Raw genomic sequence first — 10,866 nt, 5'->3', positions numbered from 1 at the left:
GTCTGACCTTACACTGACCCCTCAGACCTTTCCCTGGTCTGGTGGCCCCCTCTCCCCACTGGGTGACACGTATTGACCCCTGAACCTTTCTCCGGCCCCATGCCCCTCACTGCCTCCTGAGTGCCTCCTGGGCTTAGGTGGCCGTTGACACTTGGCTGAGACCGCCTAGAGGCGCGGCCCCATCCTAGCCCAGGGCAGGCCCTCTGCCCGAGGCTGCACTACCTCCTGGTCGCCTGGACGGACAGGTACCAACTCCGACCACTACACTCACAGTCCTGCCCCACTGGACGTCACACATGCAGGGACAACACTGGTGCCAGAATGGCTGTGGACGTGAGGAGGCCGTCGGAGGTCAGAGGCGGACGGTGACCAGAGCCCGCCGCAGTCCCCAGGCCCAACACGTGGATGGCGGCGGCCAGAGCTCGAGACCCGGACCCTCCACCCAGGTTTCCCTCCAGACGCCACCCGGCCCTGCCCCAGGGTCCTCTCCCCGCCGCCCCACCTGCACCCCAACCCCGTTACCTGGGGATCCGTGGCCGCACGCGCTGGGGCTGCCCACGGGGGCAAGGACACGTCGCTTTAGGCGCCGCGGGCGGTCCCCGCCCGCCCACGAAGGGTTCCCGGGCCGCCTCCCCGCCCCGCGCAGGCCCCCGGAGCCAGTTCCGCCGGCCTCGCTGCTAGCCGGCCGGCGCGGAGGGGAAGCACCTGGCCGCCGCACCTGGCCTTGGGGTTAAGGCTCAGCACACGGAGCCAAAGTCAGATTCGTGCAAAAGCCGTTTTGCGGTAATAAGAGTTTCTCAAACGGGCGGCGGCCACAGCCCCGAAGAGCAATAGCCCAGGCACCCCGCGCCCTCACCCCGCGTTTCGGGAGGACCCTGCAGCACCGGGGGCTTGAGGACCCGACCCCGCCACGCCCGCGGCGCCGGGCCAGGTGCGAGCCGGCGGAGCCCTGCCCGGGGAGCATCTGCCCGGCCGCCTGTGGGCAGCTCACCGAGAAATAACTGGTCATCGGTTTTAGGTCTCCAGGGGCTAGAGGCAGCTCGAGCTCAAAACCGGCTGCCACCCACCTGCTTTACTTCATCGTCCCCTGCCTCAGTTTCCTCGCCTTTGACCGGAGCACTCACTATAAGGCGTTAAAAGCAGCAACTGCACAGGGGTCTCGGGGGCTGATGGGAGGCGCCGGAGCGCAGCAGGACCCGCGGCGGCACACGGTCCTGGGCTCCCACCGGCTCCGGTCCTGCAGGCCCAGGGTCTACGCTGGCCCCGCACTTCCCCCGGACACTGCCACGCGCTGCCTGTCTTGGGCTCTGGGAATGGGAGTGCACAGGTCTCCCCCATCCACTCCCCGAGGGTCACTCTGCAGTTGGTGTAACCTGAGCTGGGGCCAGGCCCCTATTTTGGTACAAGGAGGCCCATTTCCCTGCTTGTGACAGCTGGGACCAGGACAGCAAGGAGGGGACACCCGGGGAGCAGAAAGGCTGGTTTTGAGCTGATTGGCCTCTGGGCTTAGCGCTCCTTAGAGGCTGGATCTCAGAAATTAAAACGCTTCTGGGACTTCCCTGGCAGTCCAGTGGCTAAGGCTCCGCGCTCCCAATGCAGGGGGCCGGAGCTCAATCCCTGGTCGGGGAACTAGATCCCACATGCGTGCCGCAACTACGAAGCCCGTGTGCCGCAGTGAAGATCCCGTACACGGCAACGAAGATCCCGCGTGCCACAACTAAGACTCGGTGCAGCCAAATAAGTAAATAAATACTAAAAAAAAAAACAACAAAAAAATGCTTCTGAAATTCATCAATGTTTGAATTACAGGTACACTTTATGGCAGCACAAACAGTCCATGCTAGTTTTCCGGTGATTACGCAAATCTTCGTGTTCTCGGGTGCGTGGGGTTTAGGTCTGTCCCAGAAAAGGGCATCCCATCCCTAGAGACCAGGGCAGTGAGTGACCCAGGGCTGCAGGCTCCAAGCACCCACAGTGGGGCGGTGCCAGACCGCCCACCCCAGGCCTTACACCGTGGAAAACACACAGAATCAATGCGGTAACAGAATCTATAAATATATAACTATATTTATTTTCAATATTAAATAGTTTTTAAATTACAAGCAGTTTATTGAATCATACTATGCATCAATATACAGTAAAAATCTCACAATTTAAAAATGTACACGATTGGAACTGAAAGTTCATTAACTGTTATATTGCCATGAACCTCTTACAACTGTGTTAAAGCACAACAGGGAAACCTCGGAGGTGGGATGGCCCCATGCGTCCTCATTTGCGGCTGGAATGAAGCAGTGGGTACTCACAGCGGGCCCGCTGTTACCGTCTATCTACGCCCGTGCCAACTTGAACTTAACCGTGTTCCAGCCCTTCAAATAACAGGTTGTTGGCGATTCAATACTGTCCGCACATCTTTTAAGAATTAATTTACATACCAAAGAGTGTTTTACTTCTTGATAGCCAAAGCTTGGGCCAACCCCGTTACTAAGGAACGTTGTTTTTGAGACTTACACCTGAAGTAACTGTGTACGCCCATTCTCATTTTAAGGCTACTTCTCCTAAGGCTAATATTTTGAAGCCCCTCGTAACTGAAGCCCGGCGTCCCCAGCCTCACACTTGGTTCGCTTCTGGAATTTTCAGATGACGGGCTGAGCTGCCTCCCTTGCACCTGGGCCCTCAGGACAAACGTACAGAAAGCCATTAACCCCACGGACACCCTGTGGAAAGTGTTAATAAAAGAAGGAGGCTTTGAAAGGGGTTTCAGGGTAGCAAGACATACCAAGGCCTTTCTTAGATAAACCCATTTTCATAGAAACAATCGCCTGTACACTCAAAAATAGAACAGATACTCTGTTCTCCATTCAGCCTCTTGGAGCTTCTTCACCCTTAAGATGAATGGCTTCTTACCCAGACGCACAGTCCAAGTTTCAGAAGGATTTGGGGGGAGCACTTTTTCTACATTGCTCTTACCGGCTTAATGACCAAGTCCTTTGATAACACAAATTAACATCTAGCTAGGAAGGAGATGAAGGTTAGATTATTTTTATTGTAGGACTTAAGATACGTAAACTCCACCGAAGTAAGACAGATCCCAAAGGAGGCCAGGAAATATCGTTGTGAGCCAGGTATGACAAACCTCACCCACATGATCTAGAGAATTCCACTGATACTATTTCATTGTGTAACTTATTAGAACAAAAGCGGTTTACAAACCCACCTACTGGTAACCGAGTGAAAAGAAAACTGAAACAAACAACAAAGCACATGCTGACATTTCAAAAATGGGCAGAAAATTTTAATCTACATAATTTCCTGTGTATTACTTGAGATTTCAAAAGAACATGTTAATTCCCATGTTTATTATAAATATAAAATCTACCCGACCATGCAACACCACACTAAGACCTACTACTCCAACCCAGCCCCACCCCTAGCTCCCTGTATAAAATGTTTTTGGCAATTCATTGTATCAGAGTGATGTAGACCTTAAAATAAATTAAAATGGGAATTATGTTGTTAAAAATCTCCTTAATCATAGTGAAAAATGTACAGCCCCAAAGCATCAATAAATTTACCACAGGCTGACTGTAGAAGAAGACTATCTAGTCTATGGATCTACTTGATTTTAGTCATTAGATCTGAACTCCTTAAACCTGTAAATTTAAAAAAACTAGTATAACTGCCTCTCATTTTTCTTTTAACCAAGACTGGTAGATGTAAAAATTCAGAAAACCCTGGAAGTCTCCAGAGCAAGAAGTTGAGAGTTATGACAGTTTTGGCAAAATCACCTCCTAATGCCCTGTTAACTGTGTTTTCAACATGCACGTCCCAGGGTCCGGCTCTGGCAGTGCTCTGTGCTCACACCGGGGGGAGGGGAAGGGCGCCCCTGCCGCTCTGGAAAGTCATTGCTAGTATAAAAAGGGGGCGAGCCAGAATTGATAACATAGGTCACAATTTACTACGTCAACTCTAGCCAGCGCACACACCTGCATCGGGTCCCCAAGCTCCCGTGACCGATGTCCTGCAGCCCCAGGCGGGCCTGGAGGGTCATCCCAGCCTCTCGCTCAAGTCGGGAAAGCACGTCAGCACCGGAAACCCCTGGGGTGAGGGGCCAGCGTGCGGGGACCCAGCCCCAAGGCCCCACCCGTATACACTGGCTGCCACGCTGCTGGCAGAGCAGAACTCGAGGGCCGCAGAGTGAGGTCAGCTTCTTATTACCAACACCCGACACCTGCCAACATCACAAGGCTGCACTGGACACACTCGGTCCTTTCAGAGCAAGGGGAGAACTGGGGGCTTAACGCAGAAGGCGGGGGTCAGTGCAGATGAGCCCGGGGCGGCGTCTGGGGGCGACGGCCACTCGGGCTGCCCGAGGGCCCAACCAGGAGGACGTGCTGGCTGTGGAGGCTCCTCCGTCGTCCTCACGGCTGCGGGATGTAGTGTATTGCCTCGGTTACAGAGACCAGCCACACATGGACGGGACGTGATCCGGACTGGCTCTGGGGGCTGTGAGAAGTTCAACACCTCAAGCGCACAGATAGAATGAACACAAACCGTCCTCGGCCCCCAGGGCCCTCCGTGGAGCCGCTTCTATGCTCCTGAAGGGAGGAGTGACCACACAAGGGCCCTCAAGCCACCGCTGTCTGCGCTTCTAGAAACCAAGCAGAAGAGCCGGCTCTGAGGGGAAGTGACTTGGGGCCCAGCTGGGAGGAGGCCTCGTGGCCCCTGGGGACAACGGGGGGACCTGGATGTTCCAACCAAGCTGAGCTCTGGGAACCACCTGTCGATTTTTACCAAAAGGGTTTTTTAAAAGTTGGGGGAGGGGAGGGTGGGAGAATCACACAGAGGGGCTGCAAGACCCGTCAGCCCCTCAGAGAAGCCTCAACTGCAACAAGGAAAAAACCACCTTAGAGAGAAGAGACAGAAATGTGTTTCATTCAATCAGCAAAACAGAGCAGTCTTCTTGGACTCATCAAAAATATTTCCTATAAGAACATAAAACACTAACATTCAGAATCATTTATCATTTACGAAAGAGTACCATATGTACAATTCCAACAATTGCTAAAGACAGCATAACACTCAAAATACTTAAGCTTTACAAGTACCATGCAAACAAACTATAAAACAGAAGAAAAAAAAATCAAACTAGTGGATAGCACCAGCTTGACCTGCCTTATTTTCCTTGAATAATTTAAGATTCTGTACAATATCAGGGACTCTCAGGACATTTATCCACAGTGCAATTACAGAAAGCAATTAGTGATTTCTTTAAAAACAATAAATATGGCTCACTGGTGCCAATTCCCATCGTGGTCCTCGGGGACCTGTGCACGGACGGGATGCACAGGTGCGGACGCAGAGAACACCCCACATGGGAACCAGAAACCGCCCAGAGACGACAGCCTCCCACGCTGGCCAGGCTCAGGCTCCCCGTGGACGGCAGGTGCGCCGGCCCTTCCAGCTGGCAGGGCGGCGAGGGCAGCAATTAGCTCTGGACGAGCTGGACGAGCTGGGAGACCACGCCTGGCCGGGCGTCCCGCGGCGCCGTTCCCTCGGCCTCCTGAGTCCTCCTCCGCTTCCCATGTCAGCAGCTGTCGAGTGGGTGCCACTGGGCAGCCAGAAACGCCGCCGCCGGGGAGCCGCCTGGGCCCAAGGTGCCTTAGCATCACCTAATCTTTCTCCCCATCTTCGCTGCTTCCTATTAGGAGAGAGCAAGCAAAGCTGTGTTTTAAAACGATCGTCACAGATAAAAACAGTGTGGACGGCGTCTGAGCTTTGCTGCAGAAAGAGGAACTGAAGCTAGAAGTGTGGCTCTCAGCCACCTGCCCGGCCGCTCACCGCTTCCTGCGACAGCAGCACCTGCCAGGCTCTCTCGCAGACACATCTGCGCGGCTCACACGCTGCTCAGTGCCAATGCTTTGGGCGCGGGAGAGAACTGGCTCTGAGCCCCACACATCTGCCCCCAACAGATCATTAGGTCATGGGCGTTATCTAATCGGCACAATTAAACCCAGGACAAACACAAATAAAAGCCTTTATATTTCACAGTTATTATTATTTGATCTGCAAACTTCACATCAAAAAAGTGTACCTATTAACATTTATCTTCAATCTAGTTGTGGGGAAAAAAGGATCCATATGTTCAGATACCACTACTTCAAATGTGCCCGGCCCATGACCTCCCCCGGGCCCTCTGGTGGCACGCGAAGACTAGGACTTAATGGCAAAATCAACATTCCCAGGGGAGGGGCCCGAATGCATTTGGGTTCAAGCCCGAAGTCAGGGCCAAGTGTTCTTCAGAGCATGAGCTTTCTGAAGAGCTGCTCCTCTCTGGGGGAGAGAAGGAGGGATGGGGGTTGGGAGCTGATAGAACAAAGGGAAAAAGGAGAAGAAAGGTGGCAGAGCAGCCCCAGGGCCACCGGGCCCAGCAGGGCAGAGACGGAGCCCGGAAGTGGGGGCCGGGGCTCCGGAGCACACTGCCAAGGCTGTGAGCTCTTCGTAAAGACTCGAACAGCCTTGTCTGCCAGCACCGGGAGAGCACCCCGCTCCTGGGCAGCCGGCCCTGCCCTGGCTCCGCACCCTGCTCACCTCCCTGCTCCATGTCCGAGTCTGTGAGGTGCGTGAGAGAGAAGCTGGCGATGCTGGCGGGCGTGATGGAGAACCTGGAGTAGGGCGCCCCGTGAGGCCAGCTGGGTTCCGTGCTCCGCGGCGGCGGCGGGGAGAAGTACTTGGATGTCTGAAGGGAAGGTTTGGAGCGGAGGAGGTGACTCGTTGTCTTTGACATAAAAGGGTCCGGGGAGAAGTCATCGTCCCATTCAAAGCCTCCACCTGGAAGTAAGACATAAAAGTAACTCTCCTTTCATGACTTCGTTTCAAGGAACAGAGAGGGCAGTGCAGGCGTCCAGGTGGGCTCAGAGGGGCACAGACCACCCTGGCTGCAGACGGCAGAGCTGCCCACCCCACACCCTCAGGGCGACAGACATGTGAAGTTATCCTCAGAAACAGCTCACATCACACTCATGTTTAGTTGCCTTTTAAACCTGCCAATGAGATACCTTCTTCATCAGTGGAACTTTCGGAATTCATGCACCTGCTCGGGTAGGGGGAGTCTGACGACGGTGTGGGGCTGCTCAGCCCCGGCCCGCACGCCTCTCCTCCGCAGCAGCCCAGCTCTTTGGTCGGGGTCTCCTGAAAAGCCCAACATAAGTTCCCATCAGCCAGCGCCTGCTTTCAGGAGCCCTGGGACAGGGGCCCTCGCTGACCATTTGTGACCTGTCCCTCCCACCCCTGGGGAAGGTGGGCCGGGAGTCCACGCCCCATCTCTCCCGTGGAACGGGCTCTAAATCCTAGGCAGACATACAAAGTGGCCACGGGAGACCTCGGAGGAGGAGACGCAGCAGGCAGGTTGGGGCAGAGCGCGGGAGTCAAAGGACACCAAGCCAGCGGTGAACCAACCCCACCCCTCCACCCCACCCCTGCCACTTGGGTCCTGGCTCCAGATGCAGGAACGGGGGGGGGGTCTTCTGATGCTTAGAAAGAGGAGAGGAAATTCCAGGGGTTTGCTTTTCTCCCCCTGTTCTCTTGCTCCCAGCCCAAGCAATCCTGGGTGACAGCAGCAGGGGTGGCAGGCACCTGTAACTCTGAGGGCGGTGAGCTTCCTCTCTGCCTGGAGCACCCACACGCCTTTTCCCTCTCCGTCCTCCCGCTGCACAGCTGCACAGCGTACTGTGGTGACCCGAAGCCCAGCCTTCTGGCCGGAGGACCAAGAAGAGAGTGGCCAAGACACTGGACAGCCCAGGCAGGGGGGAGCTCAAAAAAGGGATCCCATCAGTTGTTTATGAGCTCCTGGCTTACCCCCAGCTGCTCAGGGTAGATCTGACCCTAAACAGCACACCAAAGCGTTGAGAACTGAATTTCAGGGAGACCACTGCCAAGGTCCAGTCTCGCCAGGGGGTGGCACACGCACAGGACAGGTTCAAACAGCACAACAAAGGCTCTGAAAGGGGACCCCAATCCCCAGAAGGGGGGTTGGAACTTGTGACCTGAACCCAACTGGGTCAACGCCTTCTAAGAAGAAAATATCAACATTATCCATAGAATCTAAACAAGGCACAGAATCCGATAAAATAGCAAGGGGACAATCTAAACTTTCTCAGCAAACAAAGGATAAGGAAAACCTCAATTCCCAGGAGAAAAAACAATCAACAGATGCCAATGCCAAGATGTCCTTAGATGTTGGGATTCCCTGAGAACAATTATAAATATGCTCTTACAAAGTATGGGAAAACACACTGGAAATGAATGGGAAAGTCTCAGCAAAAGAATAGATAAAAATAATGAATTTTGGAACAGAAAAATACAATAACCAAAATTTTAAAACTCACTGGGCGGGCTCAATAGCCGGATGGACATGAGAGAGGACAGAATAAGTTAATGTGAAGCAGATCGACAGAAACGATCCGGTCTGAACAACAGCAAAAGCAAACACTGGAGGGAAAGAAAAGAACAGAGCCTCAGGGCCTATATACTAGGATATCACCAAAAGGTGTAACACTGGAGTCCCAGAAACAGAGAGACAGAGTGTGGTGAAGAAGAAAAGAAGAAACAATGGCTGAAAACTTCTCAAATCTGGTGAAAGACATAAAACTACAGGTTCAGGAAGCTTTGCAAACTTAAAATGAGATAAATACAAAGAAATCCATGCCTGTATTCCAGAAATCCATAATCATACTACTGAAAACCAAAGACAAAGAAAAAAAACTCCTGAAAGCAGCCAGGGACAATGCGGAAAGAAAAGAGCTATCACCTCAGAAGTCTATGTTCAGAGAAAATATCCTTAAGAAATGAGTGTAAAATAAAGACCCTCTCAGATGAAGAAAAGCTAAGAGAATTTGTTAAAAAAAAAAAAAAAAAAAAAAAAAAGCCACACAAGCTTCTTCAAACAGAAGGGAAATGATAATAAAAAGGAACCTGGAACATCAGAAATGAAAAAAGAACAGTAGTAACTATCTGAGTGGATATAATCCTATTCCTCTCCTCTTCCGTTTCTTAAAACATAAACGTTTGATGACTAGAAGTAAAGCATAGAGCACTGTGTGATGGGGTTTTTGATAAATAAACATATGACACATCAGACAACCTGAAGAAAAGGGGTGGGGGGGATGAAGGGCCCACAGGCTACAGGGGTTCTTATATTCCACTTGAAATGGTAAAACACCGATTCTAAGGAGGCTGTGAAAAGTTAAGTATGTACATTGTAAACCCAAGAACCACTCCAAAAACTACACTAAGAGAAGACATATAGTAAGAAATGCATAGATAAAAGGTAGTTCTAAAAATTGTTCAAATTACCCAAAAGAAAGCAAAAAGAGGAAGAAAAGAAATAACAACCAGAGGAACAAACAAAAACACTGAATAAAATGGTGCACCTAAATCCAAATACAAATAATTCTATTAAATGTAAGTGGCATAAAATACCAATTAAAAGACAAAAAGTTTCAGAATAGATTTTGAAAACCACCTATGTGCTTTCCACAAGAAACTACTATCAAGTACAGGGATACAGGTACGTATAAGGATGAAAAAAGAGACATCATACAAATACTACTCAAAAGAAAGCCACAGTAGCTTTATGAATATCAGAGAAAGGAATAAAGAATGACATCATATAATGACAAAAGGTCAATTCACCGAGAAGATATAATGATCTTAAATGTGTATGAAGCTAACAGAACTACAAAACAGATGAAGCAAAAACGGACAGAAATGAAAACAGACAAATCCATAATTATAGCCGGAGACTTCAACACTTCTCTCTCAGTAATAGACAGAACAAGTAGACAGAAAAATCCGTAACAATACAGAAGAAATGAACAACCAACTGCATCTGACATTTACAGAGCAATCGACCCACCAGAAGCAAAATACACACTCTTTCAGGTGCCCATGGAACATTCACCAAGATAGACCATATCCCGGCTCTACAGCAAAACAACACATTTAAAGGAGTTGAAACCCTACAAGATATGTTCTCTGACCAAAATGGAATTACACTAGAAATCAGTAGCAGAAAGGTAAAAAAAAAATCTCCAACCCTTGGAAATTAAACAATATTTTTTATAAATAATCCGTGGGTCAAAGGAAAAGTCTCAAGGAAAATCAAGGAAAATGTGTTGAGGGACTTCCCTGGTGGCTCAGTGGTTAAGAATCTGCCTGCCAATGCAGGGGACACAGGTTCAAGCCCTGGTCTGGGAAGATCCCACATGCCGCAGAACAACTAGGCCCGTGTGCCACAACTACTGAGCCCGTACTCTAGAGCCCACAAGCCACAACTACTGAAGCCCGCATGCCTAGAACCCGTGCTCTGCAACAAGAGAAGCCACCACAATGAGAAGACCACACACCGCATCTAAGAGTAGCCCCTGCTCACCGCAACTAGAGAAAGCCCGCATGCAGCAATGAAGACCCAACGCAGCCAAAAATAAAAAATTAATTAATTAATTAAGAAAAAAGTCAATCACGTTTCTATATACTGGCAAGGAGCAAATGGAAACCAAAATTTTAAAATTAGCTCCCCAAGAAATGAAATACTTAGGTATAGATCTAACAAAACACACAGAGGATCTGCCTGCTGAAAACTACAAAACACTAAGAACTGAATAAATGGAGAGACGTGCCGTGCTCATGAGTTGAAAGCCCCAACACAGTAAACATGTCAATTCTCCCCCAAACTGATCTATGGATTTTATGCAACTCCCATCAAAATCCCAGTAGAATATTTTTGTGAATATAGAAAAGCAGCACACAGGCCCCCAGGCTCCCCATCTGCCCCAGGACAGGCAGTCCACCTCACATCTCTGGGGG

The 10,866-nt window shown here is 50.6% G+C and overlaps 2 protein-coding genes across 3 annotated transcripts in view; both read right to left on the bottom strand.

Moving 5' to 3' along the window:
* BHLHA15 (basic helix-loop-helix family member a15) overlaps positions 1–1,009 on the bottom strand; it is a 1,412-nt gene extending 403 nt beyond the window's left edge. The window contains exons 1-2 of the mRNA XM_024745267.1: positions 857–1,009; positions 523–718 (exon numbers count right to left, since the gene is read on the bottom strand). Coding sequence (XP_024601035.1) covers positions 523–718; positions 857–1,009 — 349 coding nt within the window. The remainder of the gene's footprint in view (positions 1–522; positions 719–856) is intronic.
* Positions 1,010–2,049: 1,040 nt separating this feature from the next.
* Positions 2,050–10,866, bottom strand: part of LMTK2 (lemur tyrosine kinase 2) — an 80,383-nt gene continuing 71,566 nt past the window's right edge. For both annotated transcript variants that reach the window (XM_024745262.1, XM_024745263.1), the window contains exons 12-14: positions 7,059–7,191; positions 6,592–6,831; positions 2,050–5,701 (exon numbers count right to left, since the gene is read on the bottom strand). In XM_024745262.1, coding sequence (XP_024601030.1) covers positions 5,673–5,701; positions 6,592–6,831; positions 7,059–7,191 — 402 coding nt within the window. In that variant the 3' untranslated portion in view covers positions 2,050–5,672. The remainder of the gene's footprint in view (positions 5,702–6,591; positions 6,832–7,058; positions 7,192–10,866) is intronic.

Source organism: Neophocaena asiaeorientalis, unplaced genomic scaffold, assembly GCF_003031525.2.
Source record: "Neophocaena asiaeorientalis asiaeorientalis breed wild unplaced genomic scaffold, Neophocaena_asiaeorientalis_V1.1 scaffold461, whole genome shotgun sequence".
Classification (NCBI taxonomy): Eukaryota; Metazoa; Chordata; class Mammalia; order Artiodactyla; family Phocoenidae; genus Neophocaena; species Neophocaena asiaeorientalis.
This window is presented reverse-complemented; position numbering and strand designations above follow the sequence as displayed.